The sequence below is a fragment of the Amblyraja radiata genome, chromosome 4 (assembly GCF_010909765.2).
Source record: "Amblyraja radiata isolate CabotCenter1 chromosome 4, sAmbRad1.1.pri, whole genome shotgun sequence".
Lineage (NCBI taxonomy): Eukaryota > Metazoa > Chordata > Chondrichthyes > Rajiformes > Rajidae > Amblyraja > Amblyraja radiata.
In genome coordinates, this window is record NC_045959.1 from 56,755,920 (window position 1) to 56,781,426 (window position 25,507).

The 25,507-nt window shown below is 48.2% G+C and overlaps 1 protein-coding gene across 2 annotated transcripts in view; it reads left to right on the forward strand.

Annotated features, from left to right (window-relative positions):
- Positions 1–4,720: 4,720 nt before the first annotated feature.
- Positions 4,721–25,507, forward strand: part of chst9 (carbohydrate sulfotransferase 9) — a 53,559-nt gene continuing 32,772 nt past the window's right edge. Inside the window, exons 1-2 of one of the 2 annotated variants that reach the window (XM_033019491.1) lie at positions 4,721–4,956; positions 16,432–16,625. In XM_033019491.1, coding sequence (XP_032875382.1) covers positions 16,475–16,625 — 151 coding nt within the window. In that variant the 5' untranslated portion in view covers positions 4,721–4,956; positions 16,432–16,474. Of the gene's footprint in view, positions 4,957–14,886; positions 14,912–16,431; positions 16,626–25,507 lie in introns of those variants that run through there. The other variant, XM_033019492.1, reaches the window with a different exon arrangement.

Below are 25,507 nucleotides of genomic sequence, written 5' to 3' on the forward strand. Positions count from 1 at the left end.
GATCAGTTCCAGGCACCATGTTATAGGAAAGATGTTGTCAAGCTGGAAAGGGTGCAGAGAAGATTTACAAGGATGTTGCCAGGACTAGATGGTCTGAGCTATCGGGAGAGGTTGAGTAGGCTGGGACTCTATTCCTTGGAGCTCAGCAGGATGAGGGGGCAAATTTATAGCGCGAGTCCTTTTCTCCAGAGATGCTGCCTGATCCATTGAGTTGCTCCAGCTTTTTGTTTCTATCTTCAGTGTAAACCAGCATCTGCAGTTCCTTCCCACACATTAAACGAACAAGTTGGCTTGTTTATGTTGTTCAACTGTGAACAGCTGGTTCATCCCATGGGAATAAGGGTGTAATGTTTGATTTACTGGGCTGGTAGTCCAGAGATTTGGATTAAATATCCAGGAATGTAAATAGAAATCCTTCCAATGGAGCCGAGGAGTTTAAATATAATATGTAATGAAAAGCTATCCTGCACTAGGGTGGTGTATAAACTCTTCAAATTCACTGAGGGCTTTTCAGGACAGGGCAAACCATATGACAGCGACACATTTCATTTTAGAAGCAACATCTGTATTTTAGTGCAGGGTGGCACAGTGGCGCAGTGCGAGAGTTGCTGCCTTACAGCCCCAGAGTCCCAGATTTGATCCTGACCTTGGATGCTGTCTGTACAGAGTTTAAACGTTCTCCCCATGACTGCATGGGATTTCCCCAGCTGCTCCGGTTTCCTCCCACACTCCAGAGGCATACAGGTTTGCAGGTTAATTGGCTTCAGTAAAAAATTGTAAACTGATCCTAGTGCTAGTGTACAGGGTGATCACTGGTTAGCACGGATTCGGTGGGCCGAATGCCCTGTATCTCTTCAGTCTGAAGTATAATCTCTGAACAAGATGGAGTTTTGCAACAATCTGATAATTTCCAGGGCATTGGCTCTGATAAATAAACGTGGAATAAAAAGCTGTATGTCTTTTATTTATTAATCTGTCAGGATGTTGTTGGCAAGGCCAACATTAATTATCCATGCCCGAATGTCCTTGAGAAGGTCATAGAGTCATACAACATGGAAATGGGCACTTTGGCACAACTTGTCCATACCGATCTAATAGCCCAGCTAAACTGGTCCCATGGGTCACTCGTCATTTGACCCATCACCTAAATCTTTCCTATCCATCTACCTGTCCAAATGTACTTTATACCAACAAAGGGGCAGCACAGTGGCAAAGCGCTAGAGTTGCTGACTTGCTGAACCTGTGCTAAGTGTTATTCACATCATTCCCTTTATCCTGTATCTGTACACTGTGGACAGCACGATTGTAATCACGTATTGTCTTTCCGCTGACTGGATAGCACGCAACAAAAGCTTTTCACTGTACCTCGGTACACGTGACAATAAGCTAAACTCAAGCTAAACTCGAACATGCAGAATTGGGACTTACTAGCTAATGTTTATAAATCTCCCACCTTCCATAGGCCTCTGCTGGGTTACTCTAAGACTGTATGTAGAGCATGACTCAAAGATGGTGGCGGTGGTGTCAATCAAGTGACGGTCTTTGTCCATGATGGTAACTACATTTATATCTTGCAGCTGCTCTTTGCGGGATTTAGATACATGCTCCGTTTTTATTTTGGGCCTCCTTTCTAAAATCAGAATTATTTCCATACCACTTTTCATCAGCTCCGCCCGCACAGCCTAAAGCGTTTGCAGCGTTTGGTAAGTGAGCTTCGATTCACTATCAACAGCTCAACAAGTTCTAAGTAGTTCCAAAAGGTTTAGTGGATACGTTGAGGAATAAATATTCTTTAGTTTAGTTTGTTTTGAGGATTCTTTATGTTTTTTTTAGTTTAGTTTAGTTTATTGTCACGTGTACTGAGGTACAGTGAAAAGCTTTTTTTGTTGCATGCTGGCCTGACAGGAGAAGGCCTAATCATGATTACAATCAAGCCATCCACAGTGTACAGACAGCATGGTTAGAGTTAAGAAAAGTTGCTGTTGGAGTAGAGGTTTAAAAAAGTGGAGTGATTGTAATGATTGATTGCAGCTCCACTTCTGGGACCAGCATGCAGAGTCGCCTGGCCTGGGCGCCATCTTGTTCCTTGAGAAAGACATGGGAGCAACTCTTCTAAGTGGCATTAAGGGTTTCTGCATTGTGAGGCAGCCACTGCACATCTGAGCTGGACTGGACTTGTAGCTTCATATGTTTGGGTGGAGGGAACACGGAGAAGAGTTATAGAACATAGAACAGTACAGTACAACACTTCGGCCCACATTGTCTGTGCCGAGCCTGATGCCATGTTAAACTAATCTCCTTTGTCTTCACGTGATCCATATCCCTCCATTCCATGCATATCCATGGGCCCATCCAAAAGTCTCTTAAACGCCACTTACGTATCTGCCTCTACCACCAGCTTGTTCCAGGGACCCAACCCTGCACTTCCAACAACGACGACTTGAAAATGGCGGCAGACTGGCGACTCTGTTTACTGTCTCAGGGAACTACTGCTGCACACTTGTACTGTATCTGAGATGCTTAACTAATAAAGTGTTATGTAGAGTGATACTTGTAGGGAACAGTGCACAAAAATGAATTGCACTGTACCTCGTACATGTGACAAATAACGTACCATACCGGCATCCATCCTCTGACGGCATGAAGTCACGGCAGGGAAACAGGCCCTTTGGCCCAGCGTCTACGTTGACCATCAGGCATCCATTTTAATTCATCCCATATTCCCATTGACTACACCTAGATTCCACCATTCCCCTACACACTAGAGGCAATTTACAGTGGACAATGAAACTCAAAAACAAATGAAAATCCTCCTTTAGACTGTGGATTGATAGAGGGTGACTCATTAACCTCGTGTTTGACAGAATCAGAACATACCTTAAATTAATTTGCTAGAGGACACTAATAAGCATGTTTTTAAAAAATGGGTCAGATCTGGGAGCTGAATTTGCCTTAATCCTGTTCGAGGTATTATGGAATTTGTTAATCCAGCCTTTGCTGAACATTGATCTCCTATCTGCCTTGCACTGTTGTCTCTTGGCAATTATAATGTGTCTTCTCCCCTGCCCTCACTCTCCCTCCCTATCCACCTCTCTCTCTCTCTCCCTCTTTCCCTTTCCAATTCTTTCAACATCTCTCTCTCCACCCTCCCTCCCATTCTCTCGCTGTCACCTTCTCTCTCGCATTCTCTGACTTTCTCTCTCCACCCACTCTCCTGTATTCTTTCTCTCCCTCGCTCCACCCTCACTCTCATTCTTGCTCTCTCTCTCTCTCTTTCTCTTCCCCTCCCATCTATTCTGTCTTCCTCTGTATCTTTCCCACTCTCTCTCTCTCACCCTTCACTTGTGTTCTATCTTGTACTTTCTCTCCCCCTCTCCACCCTCTCTCTCACCCTTCACTCGTGTTCTATTTTTACTCTCCCACCTTTCTTTCACCCTGTCTCTTATATTCTTTCTATCTCTCTCCGCCCCCTATCTCTTCCTACCCCCCTGCTATTCTCCCCCCCCCCTCTCGAACTATCTCTCCTCATCCCTCCCTCCCATTCTCCGTCCATCTCTCTCTCACAGTGAACAAAGCACCCTGATCCATGGCTACCTGGACAGGTGGGCTGCAGGGAGGGAGGGAAGGAAGGAAGGGAGGGAGGTGGAGAGGGGTATGTCCCCGTCTACACCCCCCCCCCCCCCCCTCTGCGAGTGAGTGCAGGAGCTTGTTCGTGGAGGGGGAGGGGGGGGGGGGAAAGAGGGAGGGGGAGAGGGTCCCTGTCTCTGAGGGAAGGGGTGAGTAGGGAGGGAAAGGAAAGAGGGGAGGGTTGGGGAAGGAAGAGGGAGGGGGTATGGCCCTGCCTCTCCTCCTCTTTGTGAGAGAGTGCAGGAGCTTGTTCGCTGAGGGATGGAGAGAAGGGGGTGGGGGGTGGGGGGCTGAGAGGGGGGAGGGGATGGTGGGGCTGGGAGGGGGGAGGGGATGGTGGGGCTGGGAGGGGCGAGGGGGTGGGTGGGCTGGGAGGGGGAGGGGGATGGTGTGGCTGGAGGGGGAGGGATGGCTTGGGCTTGTGAGGGATGAGGGGATGGTGGTGGCTGGGAAGGGGGAGGGGTAGGGGGTGGGGGCTGGGAGGGGATGGGGGTGGGATGGGAGGGGGAGGGGGGATGGGAGGGGCGGCTGGGGGCTGGGAGGGGGGAGGGAGATAGGGATGGGGGACTGGGAGGGGGGAGGGGCGGGATGTGGGGGGGAGGGGGGAGGGGATGGTTGGGGCTGGGAGGGGGGAGGGGATGGTGGGGCTGGGAGGGGGGAGGGGGGCTGGGGATGGTGGGGCTGGGAGGGGGGAGGGGGGAGGGGGATGGGTGGGGCTGGGAGGGGGGAGGGGATGGTGGGGCTGGGAGGGGGAGGGGGGAGGGGGCTGGGAGGGGGGAGGGGACTGGGAAGGGGCTGGGAGGGGGGGGACTGGGAGGGGGAGGGGGCTGGAGGGGGGAGGGGGCTGGGAGGGGGGAGGGGAACTGGGAGGGGGGGAGGGGGCTAGGAGGGGGGAGGGGGGCTAGGAGGGGGGAGGGGGCTAGGAGGGGGGAGGGGGCTGGGAGGGGGGAGGGGGGCTGGAGGGGGGAGGGGGCTGGGAGGGGGGAGGGGGCTGGGAGGGGGGAGGGGGCTGGGAGGGGGGAGGGGGCTGGAGGGGGGAGGGGGCTAGGAGGGGGGAGGGGATGGTGGGGCTGGGAGTGGGAGCGGCCCGGGCCGCTGATTGACGCGGGACCGACGCTGGGACAAGATGTGATCGCCCGCCTGCCCGCCCGAGCGGTAACTCAGCTCGCAGCCACACCGCAGATAACCATCTCCCCCTCCTTCTCAGTCACGTCTCAAAGCAAGAGAGAGTAGGCACGAGCGCTGGAAATATATTGGAGGCAATCTTTTCTTTTTGAAGAAGAGGTTAGTTCACCCAACAACCTCTGTGACACAACGCTCCTAGTCTGGGTGAGTATTTGCAGTCGTTTCTTTCCCCTTTTCATTGAACAAAGCAGCTTATCTTGCCTGCCTGCGTCCTCCCGGCGACACACACAGGGCTGCATGTGCGGGGAGCTTTGAGCCGTCTCCAGTGTCAAAGGTTCTCCATGAAATGGAGTTCAGTAACTCAGACCCAGAGCCCCCTGCAAGCTGCAAGTTGCAAGCAAGGTCTCGGCTGTTTCATAGGGGGGGGGGGGGAGGAAATACAATAACAGCGTGGTTGCATTTAACCGCTCTCACCTTCCTCCTCCTACCATCTACCTCTTCCACTTCCTCCCCACCATCCAACCCCTCCCCCCGTGTACACCTCGGCAAATACCAGGGACGTTCACGGTGGCGCATCGGTAGAGTTTGCAAAGGCGGAGACCTGGGTTCGATCCTAACTCCGAGTGCTGTCTGTATGGAGGGACCTCTGCCTAGCCTACTTCCTTTTTCCCGCCCCGACTTCAGTCTGAAGAAGGGTCTCGACCCGAAACGTCGCCAATACCTTCTCTCCACAGATGCTGCCTCACCAGCATTTTTTGTCCACCTTCGATGTTTCCAGCACCTGCAGTTCTTTCTTAACAACGCGCTGTCTGTACGGTGTTTGCACGTTCTCCCAGTGACTTGCATGGGTTTTCTCCGGGTGCTCCGGTTTCCTCCCACACTCCCCAAAGATCTACAGGTCAGTAAAATTGTAAATTGTCCCAAGTGTGTATAGGGTAGTGTTAGTGTGCGGGGATCGCTGGTGGGCGCCGACTCTGTGGGTGTAAGACCTGTTACGCGCTGTATCTCTAACTAAACCAGAAACGAAAATTACAATCGAGCCGCCCACAGTACACAGATACAGATAAAGGGAATAAAAGTTTAGTGCAAGATAAATGCCGATTAAAGACAGTCCGAGGGTCTACAATAAGGTAGATGGTAGCTCAGGGATGGTACCAAGATGGTACTCCAGTCGTTGGTTTAAACCAGCAACTGCAGTTCCTCTCTACACAGAATGATCAGTGAGTTCATTTAAAGATGCAAGCCAAACTCTGGCACCAATTTATCATTGTTTACTTATTAATCAGAAATGCCGTCAGGCATATTTAGATTCCAATTCAGTCGCAGATTAATGTGAGCAGTATTTTCCAATTTTTAGATGGAGTTTTTTTCCAAGTTAGACTCGAAGTGGTGCAGAGAGCTGCCCTCAGAGTGATTCAGTTTAGATAACTGCTGACCTTTTTCTAATGAATCAATGATTATTACGACCGATATAAACACCAGGAAACTGGATTGTTTGTTGCAAGAGGGATAAAGGACTTCCATTCACACCACATCTTGCATTGTGAGCGTTTGACGGCACTGGACCTGTACCCGCTACAGTTTAGAAGGATGAGAGGGAGAGGGAACCACATTGATACTTGCCGAATAGCGAAAGGCCTGGATAGCGTGGATGTGAAGACTATGCTTCCACTAGTGGGAGAGTCTAGGACCAGAGGGAAGAATTTGATGGCGCTGGACCTATACTATAACCATATAACAATGACAGCACGGAAACAGGCCATCTCGACCCTTCTAGTCCGTGCCGAACACGTATTCTCCCCTAGTCCCATATACTCTATACTCACTGGAGTTTTGAAGGATGGGGGGAACCTCATTGAAACTTACCAAATAGTGAAAGGCCTGGATGGAGTGGATGTGGAGAGGATGTTTCCACTAGTGGAAGAATGGCCTAATTCAGCTCCAAGAAGACGAGAGTGCATTGGTGATAATGTTCCAATGTTCTATAGACTCAGAATCAGTTCCTGTGGATTGGAGGGTAGCTAATGTTATCCAACTTTTTAAGGAAGAGGGTAGAGAGAAAGCAGGGTATTATAGACCAGTTAGCCTGGCATCGGTGGTAGGGAAGATGCTGGAGTCAATTATAAAAGATTAAATAGCCGCACATTTGGATAGCAGTAACAGAATCGGTCCGAGTCAGCATGGATTTACGAAGGGGAAATCATGCTTGACTAATCTTTTGGAATTTTTTGAGGATGTACCTAGGAAAATGGACAAGGGAGAGTCAATGGATGTAGTGTACCTGGATTTGCAGATGACACAAAGCTGGGTGGCAGTGTGAACTGTGAGGGGGATGCTATGAGAATGCAGGGTGACTTGGACAGGTTGGTGGAGTGGGCAGATGCATGGCAGATGAAGTTTAATGTGGATAAATGTGAGGTTATCCACTTTGGTATCAAAAACTGGAAGGCAGATTACTATCTAAATGGCGTCAAGTTGGGAAAAGGGGAAGTACAATGGGATCTGGGGGTCCTTGTTCATCAGTCTATGAAAGTAAGCATGCAGGTACAGTAGGCAGTGAAGAAAGCGAATGGCATGTTGGCCTTTATAACAAGAGGCGTGTAGGAGCAAAGAAGTCCTTCTGCAGTTGTACAGGGCCCTAGTGAGACCACATCTGGAGTATTGTGTGCAGTTTTGGTCCCCTAATTTGAGGAAGGGCATTCTTGCTATTGAGGAAGTGCAGCGTAGGTTTACAAGGTTAATTTCAGGGATGACGGGACTGTCATATGCTGAGAGAATGGAGCGGCTGGGCTTGTACACTCTGGAGTTTAGAAGGATGAGAGGGTATCTTATTGAAACATATATGATTATTAAGGGTTTGTACACGCTAGAGGCAGGAAACATGTTCCAGATGTTGGGGGCATCCAGAACCAGGGGCCACAGTTTAAGAATAAGGGGTAAGCCATTTAGAACGGAGATGAGGAAACACTTTTTCACACAGAGAATTGTGAGTCTGTGGAATTCTCTTCCCCAGAGGGCAGTGGAGGCCGGTTCTCTGGATACTTTCAAGATCGAGCTAGATAGGGCTCTTAAAGATAGCGTAGTCAGGGTATATGGGGAGAAGGCAGGAACGAGGTACTGATTGGGGATGATCAGCCATGATCACATTGAATGGCGGTGCTGGCTCGAAGGGCCGAATGGCCTACTCCTGCACCTATTGTCTATTGTCTATTGAGAGGTGACGAAGGTTTTGGACGCGTCGGGACAGCCGGTGTCCTTGCTGACTGTCAGCGGAAAACTATGTGACACATTCGATTCAGTGTCAAAAATCCCTTTCCTCGTAGCCTGATTCATGATAAAGTCGATTCTTCTGTTGCAGAGCCCTGACGCGTACCAGAGGGAGTTGAAACAGCTACAATTATTTAGTTTAGTTTAGAGATACAGCGTGAAACAGGCTCTTCGGCCCATCGGGTCTGCACTGCCCAGCGATCCCAGTACATTTTACAGAAGTCCAATTTACAGAAGCCAATTAACCCACAAACCTGTACGTCTTTGGAGTGTGGGGCGAAACCGGGGTACCCGGAGAAAACCCACATGGTCACAGGGAAAACGTACAAATGCTGTACAGACAGCACCCAAAGTCAGGATCGAACCCGGGTCTCTGGCGGTGTAAGGCAGCAGCTCTACTGCCCTCTTTTTTTTTTAATATAAAAGGAGTAAGTCTTCAGTTTTTTCATTTCAATATTACTTTCAGACCTGGCTAGTACATTAATCTCTAGCAGATTGGCACAAAATGCATGGCCAAATGCACCTGCGTTGCAAATGCACGGTGTTGCATCTTGGTTGGCATGGAGGAATTTGGCTGAGGGATCAGTTTTCACGGTGTGACAATGGCTTTTTGGGTGGGTGAGTATGTGGAACAAACTGCCACAGAAGGTAGTTGAGGCAGGTTCACTAATCAACATTTATAATACATGGATAGAAAAAGATTAGATGGACACAAAATGCTGGAGTAACTCAGCGGGTGAGGCAGCATCTATGGCGAGAAGGAATTGGCGACGTTTCCGGTCGAGACCCTTCTTCAGACTGATCGACGTTTCAGGTCGAGTCCCTTCTTCAGACTGACCCGAAACGTCGCCAATTCCTTCTATCCATAGATGCTGCCTCACCCGCTGAGTTTCTCCAGCATTTGGTGTCTACCTTCGATTTCACCAGCATCTGCAGTTCTTTCTTAAACAAAGATTAGACGGATATGGGCGAAATGTTGGCAAATCCAGACTATCTTTAATCGGACTTCACTGTACTTTATCTTACACTAAACCTTATTCTCTTTATCATGCATCTGTACACTGTGAACGGCTTGATGTTAATCATGTATAGTCTTTCCGCTGACTGGTTAGCACGCAACAAAAGCTTTTCACTGTACACGTGACAATAAAACTAAACTTAAATGGGGCATCTTTGTCAACGTGGACGAGTTGGACTGTAGGATCTTTTCCATGCTATATTACTATGGCACTACCCACAGCACCATTTTGCTGCTATTTCGTTTTAAATGAAGCTTCTTCTGTTTTCTGTCTTCAGTCATGGAGTTATACAGCATGGAACCAGGCCCTTCGGCCCAACTCGTCCATGCTGACCAAAATGCCCCATCCAAGTCAGTTCTATCTGTCTGTGTCTGGCCCATATTCCTATAAACAACATCAATTTGAGATACAGGTCCACCACCGATTTTCCAACAACTGGTGGTCCGACACCACCTTTAATCCAGACAAAATTATGAGCGCAGTTGAAATCCCCCCCCCCCCCCCCGTAAATGTGGAGCACAGGCCGGATGAGGCGGCCGATCTTGACCTCATCGGCACGTCCGCGGCCGATTGATGGGACAAATTTGTCTCTTGTGAACAGAGTTCACAAACTCCGGCCTGGCCCGAGCCGGTAGATCCGCTCCCATGGCCGACTTCCGAGGCCGTCATTTCAGACAACTCATCTCCCCAACCCCCCCTCCCCTAAGGCCGTGACCTATGTCGCTCCGACAAAACGAATAATACAGCAATGCTCCGGAACCAAGAGTGCAGGAAAATCAGTGCACCGATCTTGTACAGTCTGTACAATCTTAAAAATAAATCAAAAGGAAAGGACCATTTGACTTTATTCCAATAACATGTGAGCAATAATTGTGCAATTTCTCTCTTAATTACCATCACAATCTTATTCAGCCCAGTTAATGTTCCTTGGTACCATCGACCCAAGATTTGTTTTTGACACGTGCTTGTATTCCCAGCTGTGCTTTACACTTTGTTATTTGTTCAGCTTTCAAACACAGCACTGAAAAATTCTGCTTCATTGAGTTCGTCAAAATTCCAGCTTTTTACACAGAGGAGTACAGCACAGGAACAGGCCCTTCGGCCCGTAATGTCCGTGCCAAACATGATGCCAAGTTAAACTTATCTCCTCTGCCTGCAGGTGATCCATGCCACTCCATTCCCTGGTTATCCATGTGTCTATCTGAAAGCCTCTTAAACACCACTCTCGTATCAGCCTCCACCACCACCCCTGGCAGCTCGTTCCAAGCACCCACCGCCCTCTGTGTGTAGTGTTGCTAATAATAAACAAACAAGCATGGGCACCTTGACCATCGGTGCTCTACTTTGTTCTATACCTTTTCAAACCTATAGTTTCCACCTCCCCTGACTCACAATCTGAAGAGGGATCTCGACCCAAAACATCACCTATATTAATTTTCTCCAGAGATACTGCCTGACCCGCTGAGTTACTCCAGCAATTTGTGTCTACCTTCGGTGTAAACCTGCATCTGCAGTTCCTTCCTACAAATATAAACTTACCCTGCACACCTCTAAACTTCGCCCCTCACACCTTAATGCAAGGTGGGCACAGCGGTAGAGTTGCTGGCCTTACATTTCTTTCAGTGCCAGAGACCCGAGTTCGATCCTGACTCTGGCTCGGTCTACGTTCTCCCCGTGACCGCTTGGGTTTTCTCCGAGATTTTCGGTTTCCTTCCACACTCCAAAGACATACAGGTTTGTAGGTTAATTGGCTTTGTATAAATGTAAAAAATGTCCAGAGTGCATTTGGATAGTGTTAATATGCGGGAATCGCTGGTCGGCGTGGACATGGTGGGCCAAAGGGTCTGTTTCCGCTCTGTATCTCTAAAGTAACTAAACTAAACTATGCTCTCTTGTCTTTGCATCTTGGTCTTTGGGAATCAATCCTAATTATAGTCACACAGCATAGAAACAGGCCCTTCAGTTTGAAAATGGTCCCTGACCGACCCAAAACGTCGCTTGTCCATTCCCTCCACAGATGCTGCCTGACCCGCTCAGTTCTTCCAGCGTTTGTTTGTTTAGCTCAAGATTCCAATATCTGCAGATCCTGTGTCTCCAATTACATTTTTACTTACGTCAGCGCTACCTGTCCATTTACCGCCACAACGCAATTAATAAATATGTTAAGATATAAATAAGGTAAAGGAATCAAAAACCAGTAGACATAGATTTAAGGTGAGTGGGACATGATTTAATACAAACCTGAGGGGCAATATTTGCACTCAGATGGAGGTGGTTACATGAACGAGCTGCTAGAGGAGGTAGTTGAGGCAGGTACAATTACAGCATTTATAAGACATGGATAGGTACATGGATAGGAAAGGTTTAGAGGGATATGTGCCGAATGTGAGTAGCTTAGAAATGCGGGCAGGTGGGACTAGCTTAGATGGGGCATCTTGGTCGACATGGCTGATTTGGGCCGAAGGGCCTGCTTATGTGCTGTATGACACTAACCCGTACTTTCTGTATGAGCAAGAAGGAACTGCAGATGCTGGTTTAAACCGAACTATTAAGATCACCAAGGAGGTGGTATTAGGGAAATTAATGAGACTGAAGGAGGATAAATCCCCTGGGCCTGATGGATTACATCCAAGGGTCTTGAGGGAGATAGCGGTGGGGATTGTGGATGCATTGGTGATAATTTTCCAAAACTCCCTGGAGGCAGGAACGGTCCCAGTGGATTGGAAAATGGCCAATGTAACACCTATATTTAAAAAAGGAAGTAAACAGAAGGCGGGTAACTATAGACCGGTTAGTCTAACATCGGTGGTGGGTAAAATGTTAGAGACAATTATTAAAGAAACACTAACGGGGCACTTGGATAAACATGACTTCATCGGACAGAACCAGCATGGTTTTGTGAAGGGGAAATCCTGTTTAACGAATCTGCTCGAATTCTTTGAGGAAGTAACAACCCGGGTGGATAAAGGGGAACCGGTGGATGTGGTATACTTGGACTTCCAAAAGGCTTTTGACAAGGTGCCACATAAGAGACTATTGCTAAAAATAAAAATTATGGGATTGGGGGTAATATATTAGCATGGGTAGAGGATTGGCTAACAAATAGGAAGCAGAGAGTGGGGATAAATGGTTCATACTCGGGATGGCAACCGGTAACTAGCGGGGTTCCGCAAGGGTCGGTGCTGGGACCCCAGTTGTTCACAATTTATATAAATGATTTGGAGGAGGGAACCAAGTGTAATATATCAAAATTTGCGGACGATACAAAAATGGGAGGAAAAGTAGGGGATGAGGAGGATAGGAAGAGTCTGCAAAAGGATATAGATAAGCTAGGTGAGTGGGCAACAACTTGGCAGATGAAATTTAATACTAATAAATGTGAAGTCATTCACTTTGGGAAAAAAAATGATAGGGCAAGTTATTTTCTAAATGAGGAGGAGCTGCGTTGTAATGCAACGCAAAGGGATCTAGGGGTATTAGTACATGAATCACTAAAAGTCAGTATGCAGGTGCAGCAAGCAATCAGGAAGGCCAATGGAGTTTTGGCCTTTATTGCTAGGGGGATTGAGTATAAAAACACGGAGGTCTTGCTGCAGCTGTACACAGTATTAGTGAGACCACATTTGGAATACTGTGTACAGTTCTGGGGTCCATACTTAAGAAAGGATGTACTAGCCCTGGAGGCAGTGCAGCGAAGGTTTACAAGATTAATTCCTGCAATGAGGGGATTGACATATGAGGAAAGGTTAAGTAAGCTGGAACTCTACTCTTTGGAGTTTAGAAGAATGAGAGGCGATCTCATTGAAACATATAAGATCGTGAGGGGCTTTGATCGGGTGGATGCACCGAGGATGTTCCCAATGATCGGGGAAACTAGAACTAGGGGACATAGTTGCAGAATAAGGGGGGGCTCTTTTAAAACTGAGATGAGGAAGAACTTCTTCACCCAGAGGGTGGTTAATTTATGGAATTCACTGCCCCAGGGAGCAGTGGAAGCAGAAACGTTAAATATATTTAAGTCTAAAATAGATGGTTTTTTAGCTGATAGACACAAAAAGCTGGAGTAACTCAGCGGGACAGGCAGCATCTGTGGAGAGAAGGAATGGGTGACGTTTCAGGTAGAGACCCTTCTTCCGTCTCGGCCCGAAACGTCATCCTTTCCTTCTCATCAGGTATACTGTGAAGACTTGCTGGAGCCTTTAGCTGATGACTATATTCCTGCAAAATTCCTGCAAGGTATAGATATGCCTTTTGAATCTGATGCCCTGTATGATCATACATTCGTTGGGGGGGGAGGTTTAACATCCCCCGCCTTCAAGGTTGGCCGCGGGAGGCGCACCCCCCTCCCATATAGGCTGGAGAGGAGAGGAGAGGGACAGCTTGCTGGCGAACTGTATGGTGGGAGGGAGCAACCTGGCTGGTGGGGGGAGGAGGGGGGGTTAACAAATTGGGAGCATCAGGACTGTGAGTACTTTGTATTTTTGCTGGTGACTCTTTGCGTACTTTGTGCATTGTGTTGCAAAGACAGAGAATGTTACTGTGCCGACTCGAGGTACATGCGACATTAAAGTATGTCAGTATCCAGGGGGAGAGAAACACACGTTCAGCATTTACACGGGTGACATCTGATCACATTCGAGCCTTTCATTGTGTGGCTCTAAAGGAATTCCATTGAAATGGAAAACACATTAACTTCTAAAGTGGCAGTAATATTATACTCCTCACCTGCAATTAGATAAAGCATCGCCACTGTGAGCGAAGGGTGTTGTAATTTCCAGTAACACGATCTTTAATGCTAATTGAATTGACGCGCCTTTAGGAGTAGGAATGGGCCCTCAAGGCCGTTCTATAAATCAGTAAAAGGAACACAAAGTTCAGCATAGGGCGGCGTGGTGGCGCAGTGGCAGAGTTGCAGAGACCCAGGTTCAATCCTGACTACGGGTGCTGTCAGTGTGGAGTGTGTACGTTCGCCCCGTGATCGTGTAGCTTTTCTCCGGGTGCTCTGGTTTCCTCCCACACTCCAAAGACGGACAGGTTTGTAGGTTAAATGACTTTGGTAAAGATTGTAAATTGTTCCTCGTGTGTAGGATAATGTTCAGGGATCGCTGGTCGACACAGACTCAGTGGGTCAAAGGGCCTGTTTCCGCGCTGCATCTCTGAAGTCTAAAGATGCCCCATCTACTGTCTGCTAGTCTGCATTTGGCCCATATCCCTCTCAACCATTCCTATTCGTGCACCTGTCTAAGTGTCCTTAAAATGCACCTGTATGAGTGTCCTTAAAATGCTGTTAAACACTCCTGACTCTTATTGAACCTGGCTCAACTACTTCCACTGGCAGCTCATTCCATGTCCCCACCACCCTCTGTGAAAAAGTTGTCCCTCAGGTTCTCATTAAATCTTTTCCCTCTCACCTTAAACCTATATCCTCTCGTTATTGACTCTGGGAAATAAGATTATGCATTTGCCCTTTCATGATTTTGTACACTTCTGTAAGATCACTCCTCAGCCTCCTGCGCTCCAACGAATAAAGTCCTAGCCTGCCTGACCTCTCCCTGTACCTCTCGAGTCCTGGCAACCCCATCATGAATCTTCTCTGCACTCTTTTCCAACTTAACCATTATCACATAGTGGGTGACAGCTGTCCCCAAAATGAGCTGCTAAATATCCTACAACCTCATGGAGTCATGCAGCACAAAACAGATCCTTCTGCCCAACTTGTCCAAACTCACTAAGATGCCCATGTAAGTTAGTCCTATTTGCCTGCGTTTATCCATCTAAACATTTTTTTTTCAGTTGGGCAGGCTAGGACGTGATACAAAAGGCTGAGGGTTGATCTTATAGAGGTATAGGACCGCCTTAATCAGCATGGACAGGTTGGGCCCGTTTCTGTACTCTAGGAAACCTGGGGGGTTTCTCTGAGGAAGGACATTCTTGCCATAGAGGGAGTACAGAGAAGGTTCACCAGACTGATTCCTGGGATGTCAGGACTTTCATATGAAGAAAGACTGGATAGACTTGGCTTGTACTCGCTAGAATTTAGAAGATTGAGGGGGGATCTTATAGAAACTTACAAAATTCTTAAGGGGTTGGACAGGCTAGATGCAGGAAGATTGTTCCCGATGTTGGGGAAGTCCAGAACAAGGGGTCACAGTTTAAGGATAAAGGGGGAAATCTTTTAGGACTGAGATGAGAAAAACAGAGAGTGGTGAATCTCTGGAATTCTCTACCACAGAATGTAGTTGAGGCCAGTTCATTGGCTATATTTAAGAGGGAGTTAGATGTGGCCCTTGTGGCTAAAGGGATCAGGTGGTATGGAGAGAGGGCAGGTACAGGATACTGAGTTGGATGATCAGCCATGATCATATTGAATGGCGGTGCAGGCTCGAAGGGCCGAATGGCCTACTCCTGCACATACTTTCTATGTTTCTATGGCTCTATGCATGTACTTGTCCAAATGTCTTTTAAATGTTGTTGGTATCTGAAAATGTAATTCCTTGTAAATCCTTTATTTGTTGGGCGCTGGAGACTGAGATCTTATAGAAGTGTATAATATCATGAAAGGCATAGATTTGAAATGGTGGTGAATATGTGAAAATCATTGGAGATCAAGTCATTGGGTGGTATATTTAAAGCGGAGATTGATAGGTTCGTGATCAGTAAGGGTGTCAAAGGTTACGGGAAGATGGCAGGAGAATGGGGTTGAGAGGGAAAGATAGATCAGCCATGATTGACTGGTGAAGCGGACTCGATGGGCCGAATGGTGTTATTTCTGCTCCTGTATCTTAGGTTCTTGAAGTCTCATGGTCTCATTGATTGCCACAAAATCCAGCGGGATGCTCTGTCCTAAATGTTTTCTGCAACATCTTTCCAAAGCTTTGATTTACTGCCTCACAGTAGAGTTGATGACTTACACCCATCAACTCCAATGTATTTCACTCTCTTTCATTCCGCTCGGAGCTAAGGTCATTTCTTGCATTTGATAACTAGTCTTGGTGCAAACTTTGGGAGGGTTGCAAGCTGCAGAAACTGCAGGGCGGCACGGTGCGGAGCAGGTAGAGTTGCTGCCTCACAGCGCTGGAGACCCGGGTTTGACCCTGACAACGGGTGCTGTCTGTACGGAGTTTATACATTCTCCCTGTGACCGCTTAGGTTTTGTCCGGGTGCTCCGGTTTCTTCTAACACTCCAAAGACGTACAGGTTTGTAGGTTAATTGGCTTCGGTAAATTTGTAAAGTTGTCCCTAGCATGTAGGATAGTGGTGGTTAGTACACGGGGTGATTGCTTGTTGGCGCATACTCGGTGGGCCGAATGGCCTGTTTCTGTGTTGTATTTCTAAACTAAACTAAACTTTGCATCTGATGTTTGTTGAGTAAGCACCATGTCCATTTCTCCAGGAATTGCCAGGACTGAAGTACTGAAGATGAGGTGGCAGGATGCATGACGAGAATGCCTAGAGGACGATGTCACCCTAAAGACTTGGCTAACGTCATGAAAATGAGACACATCTTCCTTTCTGTTCTGTTTTTCGGATCGGCCGGTCTCCTGTTCATCACGTACCTTCACATATGGATGGAGGAGCAACCCACAGGTCAGACACTGGGGTTTGAATCTTTTTTAGGATTTGATGGTGCCACATTTCCATGTGATACCATGGAGTCTTTCGACTTTAGAGATACAGATCTTTCCATGACGTACAGGCAGATAAGAGCTGGGGTGGCATCATATTTGGCACAGACATTGTGGGCCAAAGAGCCTGTTCCTGTTCCAAACTGTTTAGACTTTAGACGTCAGAGATACAGTGAGGAAATAGGCCCTTCGGCCAACTGAGTTCGCGCCGACCAGCAGTCACCCCGTACACGAACAGTATCCTACACACCACAAACCATTTACAGAAGCCAATTAACCTACAAAGCTGCACGTCTTTGTTATGTAGGATGAAACTGGAGCATCTGGGGGAAACCCATGCGGTCACATGGAGAATGTGCAAACACTAGCATGCCTGCCTCTCTAGCCATTCCCTTTCCTCTCTTCTACCTTCTCTCAGGACCTTGAAAGTGCAGATTTCCAGACAAGAAAATCTTCTTTCCCAATGATATCCGAATCCTGAGCTAATAACCTCTTTCATACCCTTTTCCCAGAGTGGCTGACAACCTAGAGTTTGCACGTTCTCCCTGTGAAACCTAGGGGTTCCTCTGGGTGCTCCGGTTTCCTCCCAGGTTTGTAGGTTCATTGGCCATCTGTACATTGTCCATAATGCGTTGATAGAAGAGATATATGCGGGTGATTATTGGTCGACGTAGACACAGGGGCTGACAAGCCTATTTCCACGCTGTATCTCTAAACTAACTTGTAGAATGAACTAGTTCTCCTCGTTCACTAACTCTTAGGAAGTGTAAAGAAGTTAAGTCTGACACACTTGTAACTTTACTTATAGTTTAATGATCACTCAAGTTAAACACATTCCAGCACTGACTACTAGCAGTCTATAACCGTTCTGGAACCAAGAGAGGGAGGGAGAGATAGAGAGAGAGTTATTATACTTGATAACTAAGGCGTGGTTAGTGGTACTGAGGTAGCTATATTATTGGTTGCATGCATGGACCATCTACATCCTTCCCCTTAGAAATCAAACAGAATTAGAGCCGTGGCAATGTAACAGCACAGGGCATGCGAGTTTAAGCAAAGTCGCTGTAGCGAACAGGCGGCTTGACAATGCGACCCGAACGCGTGCGTACAATACCTTCCCCCCCTCCTCCCCCATCGGAAAGAAGAGAAGGCGTATCGGAAGCAGGCGAGAAAGTTAAAGCAGGATCGAGCGCAGTAGAAGCTGGAAAGGCAGGAGGGGGAGGTGGGCTCAGAGGAGGTGAGGAAACCCGGCCAAAACCAGGCGGTCGAGGAGGAGGAGGAGAACGCAAAGGAGGAGGAGACAGCAGCAGCGGAGGGGTGCGCGGCATGCGGGGAACAGCAGGGAGATCGGCAGTGGCAGGCTGGAACGGCAACGGAGGAGTAGGTGTTGACGGCTCCGACGATAGACAGTCTCTTCATAGTCCACCAAGTAAGATCTTGGGGAGTCAGCCATACCGACCACGGTCGCGAGGCGGGAGTAGCCGGTGGTAGTCTGCATTCGAACGACTTGGCCGGGCAGTAGAGGAGACGGGGGGCGGCAGGACTTATCGTGCGAACGTCGTTGGCTTTCATGCTTCTGGTCAATCCGCTGTTGGACAGTGGCACGCTCGAGCACTTTGGGTATCAGGGCCTGTTGGGCGACTGGCATGGGTGGTCTTGTCATCCTCGACATCAGACGCTGGGCAGGGGAACCCATGGCTGGGTCCCGGGAGATGTTTCGAAGGTTTAGTAAGCCCAGGTAGAAATCGCAGTTGGACAGGCGCGACTGCTCCAGCAGAGCCTTAGCACTCCGCACAGCCCGTTCGGCCAGGCCATTACTCTGTGGATACTCAGGGCTGCTGGTGTAGTGATGAAAGTTCCACCTGGCAGCGAAAGCCTTGAATTCGGCGCTAGTGAATTGCCGGCCGTTGTCGGTCTGCAAGCGTACAGGGGCACCGAAAGTGGCGAAGTGCCTGCGCAGCTTGCTGATGACCATCTCGGAGGTGATGGAGGGAAGTATGTCCACCTCGAACCAGTTGGAGTACGAGTCGACCAGGACGAGGAACTGCTTGCCCCGCCATTCGAATATGTCGGCAGCCAGCGATGTCCAGGGCATGGTAGGAGCCGGCTGCTGCAAAAGAGGCTGGCGCTGCTGGTGTGGGGCAAGGTTGTTGCAGGAGGGACAGGAGGACACTCTGTCCCTGATGTATTTGGCCATACCGGGCCAGTAAAATTGTGCTTGGGCATGAGAAATGGTAGCATCGACCCCAGGATGACCGCTGTGGGCAGCATTGAAGTATAGATCGTAGAGGGAGGCAGGAACCACGACCTTGTGGCCCTTGACGATGACACCGTCTTGGATCACCAGTTCATCACGGACTAGGAAGAAAGGCTGGGCACCCGACGGCAAAGAGGTGCGCCTGTCGGGCCACCCGCGCTTGATAACGGCTGCGAGCTGCTGCAATGCAGGGTCAGCGGCGGTGTGCTCGGTCAGGCACTGTAGCTGCTTGGTTGGGACGAAGTTGACGTTCAGTACCAGCAGGTCCTCCTGCTCGTAGGGGTGGCGGTCGCAGGAGGCTAGTGGGGCACGAGACAGGGTGTCAGCCACATGCATCTCAGTGCCCTTCTTGTAAACGATGTTGAAATCAAAACGCTGGAGCTGCAGCATCATGCGCTGAAGCCTGGCGGGGGCAATATGTATCGGTTTGTTGAGGATGGTCACTAATGGCTGGTGGTCCATTTCGACTGTGAATTTGCTGCCGAAGAGGAAGTCTTTGAACTTGGAGCAGGCGAACACCACCGCCAGAAGCTCCTTCTCGATCTGAGCATACCGTTGCTCCGTGTCGGTCATGGTCCGAGAGGCATACGAGACCGGTAGCAGCGATCCGTCGTCGTAGAGCTGCAGGCAGGCAGCACCTAGTCCAAAACGAGAGGCATCGCAGGTAACAACAATGGGACGGCGCAGGTCGAAGAATTTTAAGGTCGGGGTACGGGTCAACATAGACTTCAGCCGTTCAAAAGCCTGCTGGTGTTGTGGAAACCAGGACCAGGCAGTGTCCTTTTTTGTTAGCTGTCTCAGGGACGAGCTCAGTTCACTGAGATTGGGGATGAACTTCCCCAGGTAGTTGACCATGCCCAGGAATCGCTGCAAACCGAGGACGTCGGTGGGGGCTGACATCTGGGAGATTGCATTTGTCTTTTGCGGGTCGGGCTTCAGACCGTTAGAAGTGAAGATATGCCCGACGTAAGGCACTTCGGAGACGCGGAACCTGCATTTTTTTTTGTTCAGTTTCAAATTGATCTGTCGGGCCCGGTCCAGGACCCGGCGGAGGTTCTTGTCATGTTCGGCGGCGTTCTTCCCGTAGACTAGGATATCATCCACGATGATGGCACACGGCATGCCAGCGAACAGCTGTTCCATGGACCGCTGAAACACCTCGCTGGCGGAGCTGATACCAAATGGCATCCGTAAGAACTTGAATCTGCCATATGGAGTGGCAAACGTTGTCAGGTCGGAGGAGCGTTTGTCGAGAGGTATTTGCCAGAAAGAGCTCTTGGCATCAAGGACAGAGAAGACCGTGGCCTGGCCGACTTGAGCTGCAACGTCTTCCACGGTCCTCATGGGGTAGTGTGGTCGCCTTATCGCGAGGTTCAGGTCCTTCGGATTGATGCACACCCGTATCTCGTTCTTGTCCTTTTTCAGGGTGGCGACCATGGTGGAGACCCAGTCGGTGGGTTCGCTAACCGCTTCCAGCACTCCCATCGCGACCATGCTCTTCAGCATAGACTCAACTTTATCCTTCATAGCGAGGGACACTCTGTGTGGTGCACGGACCACTGGCACCACTTTCGGGTCGGTGGCGATTTTGTAAACGAGAGGTAGCTTGCCCAGCTCATTGTCGAACAGGTCTGGGTACTCAGACATCGGATTCAGCAACACCTGCACTTCGTTGACGGTGCGGTCGAAGGACACCAGTCCTAGGTCCTGTCATGCCTGGTTGCCCAACAGAGTCACACAGTCATAGTCGAGAACATAGAACAGGAGAGGCCGCGATAACTGCTGCAGCACACAATTGAAAGTGGCCTTTCCCACAGGTCTCAGCACCTCACCCCCATAAGCATGTAAAGTCGAACGGTCTGCAGTCAGCAGCTCATTAAGTCTAATCTTCTTGAACAGGCTTGTTGACATAACATTGGCTTTTGCCCCAGTATCGAGCTTAGCGGAGAAAGAATGATTGTTGACAGTAACGAGGACCGATGGATCAGGGAGTAGAACAGGTGCGTGTAGGAGTGTGAATACACTAGCATCTCCTTGAGAACTAATTGGCTCAGAGTCGTGGGCAGTGTCGAGAGAGGACTGGGAACCAAACTCGTTATCGACTTGTACCAGGTTGGTTAATACTTGTCTAGAAGCTGGGGGAAGTTTCCCACGGGACCGGCAGGCAGCAGAGAAATGGTTGAATTTCTTGCAGAAATTGCAGGATTTTCCGTAAGCCAGGCACTGCGACTGCATCGAATGCACATAATTGCAATTGGGGCACTTTGTAACAATGTGAGCGCCGGGGGGGTAGCTCGTCCGCGGCACAGGTCTATTGTAGTCTATTTTGGGACGCGGTCTGTTGAAAACCGTTAGATTGATAGCTCGGCTATCAGACTCCCGCTGTCCGAACTGCGGGTCAACAACTTCGGCCAACCTGCATGCGTGCATGGCCTCGGTCAGAGTAAGATCTGGCTTTCTCAGCAGCTCCGATCGCAACTTCTGATCCAGCATCCCCGTTACTAAAATGTCCCTAGTAAGCTGGTCAGTCATATTTTCAAATCGGCACCTCTGGGCAAGATAGCGCAGATCAGCAATAAAACACTCGACTGGCTCATCAGGCTGTTGTTTCCGCGTAAAGAACTTGGCTCGCTCTAAAATGCGGTTAGAGGGCAAGTCACAAATTTCAGCAAACCTCCGTAGCAAACATACCGGATCGTTGGCAGACTCCGCAGGTATTAGAACCTGATCGTTATCATCCTGGACCGCAGGATTGTAGGCAAAAGCAAGTGCTCTCCTCATGGCATCAGGACCGGCAAGGTTCAACAGGAGAGATGCTTTGACAGCGTCGGGATCGTTACGGTGAACGATATTCATGTAGTGTGTGAAATCCAACTCAAAAGTCGCCCAGCGCTCCGCTATGTCGGCATCAAAGACAAGGGGCGAGGGCTTGCGGCACGAGGAGGCCATGGTGGTAGAGGGGTGCGAGAAAAAAACTCCGATAAAGCAACACTTATAAAGAAATAAAATCCGATGAACAGGAGGCGTGCGTTTTAACTTTCTGACACCATGTAAAGATGTTAAGTCTGACACACTTGTAACTTTACTTATAGTTTAATGATCACTCAAGTTAAACACATTCCAGCACTGACTACTAGCAGTCTATAACCGTGCTGGAACCAAGAGAGGGAGGGAGAGATAGAGAGAGTTATTATACTTGATAACTAAGGCGTGGTTAGTGGTACTGAGGTAGCTATATTATTGGTTGCATGCATGGACCATCTACAGGAAGTTAAGTCACTCGACTCCTTGAGCCTACAGCGATTCCATGGTGCTTTATTGTCACATGTGCTGAGGACCAGTGAGAATATTTTCTGCAAATTTGTAGGTTCATTGGCCCTCTGTAAATTGTCCCCTAATTTATAGGGGAAAGTGGGAAAACATAGAACTAGTGTGAACGGGTGATCGATGGTTGGCGTGGACTCAGTGGGCCAAAGGGCCTGTTTCCATGCTGAATCTAAAACAAAACAAAATTTAAAGACTGAAACTTACACTTGAAAGAGTTAATGGTGTAAATCATTACTTTCCGTTATTCCGTTATTCTGTTATCAAAGTGTCTCGACCCGAAACGTCACCTATTCCTTTTCTCCCGAGATGCTGCTTGACCCGCTGAATTATTCAAGCACTTTGTGTCTGTCTTCAGTTTAAACCAACATCTGCAGTTACTCCATACACATGTAATCCACGCAGCTATCATGCATGTGCACTCATTTTTCACAGTACCTTGGTACACATGACAATAAACTAAACTGAATATTTTTGCACTAACTCAGTATTATTTCTCCTTAATTGTATCATCGGTTCCATTTATCATGATCATGTTTAGTGTTTACAAGTTTCATGGGAACAAGGAATTTCATTGCACCCTGATGTGAGGAGAATAATCTAATTTGGGTTTGGTAATTACATTCTGAAATCCAGGGCTCTGGGCTCGTTAACATAGAAAAGTAGAAACATAGAAAATTGGTGCAGGAGCAGGCCATTTAGCCCTTCGAGCATGCACCGCCATTCATTGTTATCATGGCTGATCAACCACAATCAGTAACCCGTGCCTGCCTTCTCCCCATATCTCTTGATTCCGCTAGCCCCTAGAGCTCTATCTAACTCTCTTTTAAATTAATCCAGTGAACTGGCCTCTACTGCCTTCTGTGGCAGAGAATTCCACAAATTCACAACTCTCTGGGTGAAAACGTTTTTTCTCATCTCTGTTTTAAATGGCCTTCACTTTATTCTTGGACTGTGGCAGGGACGTGCGGTCAGGGGAGGCAGGGCCTCACCTGTCATACTCCCAATTAAAATAGCTGTTAAGAAAAGTAAAGAAAAATAATGATAAAATAAAATAAATATAAAGATTTTTCCACTGATCTGTGTTATAAATGTCATTTCTATATGAATCTAATCTTTTTTATAGTAAAAATCGCAAAATTTTTGCAGCTCTGCTGCAAATACATGGAGAGATGAGAGGTGAGGCAGCAACGAGCTGAGCCTCTCCTCTGATTGCGCAACCCCTTAGAAACTGCATGGAGCATGGGCAATAAGTGTGTGCCTGTTACTATCTCCATGTATGTCACCAATGTAATGTGTGTAAACCCCTTCATTACATGTCCTCACCTTCCATAGTCCAGGTAACGTATTTCACATAAAAAGATATTAAATTTGTGCTCGCTGGTCTCACATAAAACTGCGATGAAAAAGCACCAGGGGAGGCAGCGATCACATCTGCCTCACAAGGGGGTGTATCTTAAGCCCAGTGGAGGAAGAGCGAGCGTCAATTACGTATGCTCACGTAATTGACGCTACCTCACTCTCCCTCCACGTTAGCGAGCTTCAGCAGTGGCAGCACAGACCAAAGAACAAGATACGCCACTTGGGAAGGTAGACTTTGTCGGTACATTAGAAAGTTATTAGATTTTTTTAAAATAGATCTATACTTATCACAATAATAAAGTCATCAATTTTTGAACTTCTGTACATTTTTGTTTAGTTCATGTAAGGCAGGAGTCTCCAAAATATGGCCCGCGGGACACATCAGGCCCACCACCTGATTTTTCTAGCTCAGATTCGAGTCGGGGAGCACGGCGGCCCGGGGCTGCTCTTCGTGTTGTTACCGGTTAGATCTCTCGAATTGTCAGAACCGAGATATCACTGGGCCGCCATGAAGAAGGGTGCAATGGTGCAGTGGGGGGGAGGGGGTTAGGCGGCGGTCAGAATGGGACGACTGCGGGTTATAACGTGCCATCGTTCCTCTCTCCCTTCTCTCTCTCTCCCCATTCTCTCTCTCCCCATTCTCTCTCTCTCTCTCCTTTCTCTCTCTCTCCCCTCTATCTCTCTCCCCTCTATCTCTCTCCCTTCTCTCTCTCCTCCATTCTCTCTCTCATTTTCTCTCTCTCTCCTTTCTCTCTCTCTCCTTTCTCTCTCTCTCTCCTTTCTCTCTCTCTCCTTTCTCTCTCTCTCCTTTCTCTCTCCCTTCTCTCTCTCTCCCCTCCCTTCTCTCCTCTGCATTTCGTTGTCTCTGTATTGCACACTGACAATGACAATTAAAATTGAATCTGAATCTGAATCTGAATCTCTCTCTCTCTCCCTTCTCTCTCTCTCTCTCTCCCCTCCCTTCTCTCTCTCTCCCTCCCTTCTCTTTATCCCTCCCTCCCAGCCACGGCTCCACCCCTCTCTCTCCTCGGGGAGACGCGGTGATCAATACAGGGAGGGCCGGGCCACTGATACTAGCCAGTGCCTCCCCAGCCATTGACCTCAAGTTCAAGTTCAAGTGAGTTTATTGTCATGTGTCCCTGATAGGACAATGAAATTCTTGCTTTGCTTCGCCACACAGAACATAATAGGCATTGACTACAAAACACATGAATAAATAAACTGATAAAGTGCAAATAACAGATAATGGGTTATTAATGTTCAGAGTTTTGTCCGAGCCAGTTTTAATAGCCTGATGGCTGTGGGGAAGTAGCTATTCCTGACCCTGGTCGTTGCAGTCTTCGTGGCCCCTGGTTCTGGACTCCCTGATCATTGGGAACATTTTTCCTGCATCTAGCTTGTCCCGTCCTTTTATAATTTTATACACTTCTATAAAGTTCCCTCTCATCCTAAATTCCAGTGAATACAAGACCACTCTTTCCAATCTTTCCTCATTTGACACCCCGGGGATTAACCTCGTGAATCTACGCTGCACCGCCTCAATAGCAAATTAGGAGACCAAAACTGCACAAAATACTCCAGATGTGGTCTCACCAAGGCCCTGTACAACTACAGAGAGACTCCTATACTCAAATCCTCTCGCTATGAAAGCCAACATGCCATTTAGCATTAACTAAAAATAGAAGCAGGTGCTTCAACCTTTAATTGCACTGAAATATAATATTAAGTCTATTGAATGCAAAATTTGTTTTGTCCCTTTATAATGTCACAGCTGTCTGGGTCTGCACTTTAATAAAAAGATGTTAAATGGTGGAACAACAGAGACAATGCTGCAAAAAGTTCTGGATCGCCTTAAACCAGGGGTTCCCAACCTTTTTCGTCCCGTTTACCCCCGGCAACTT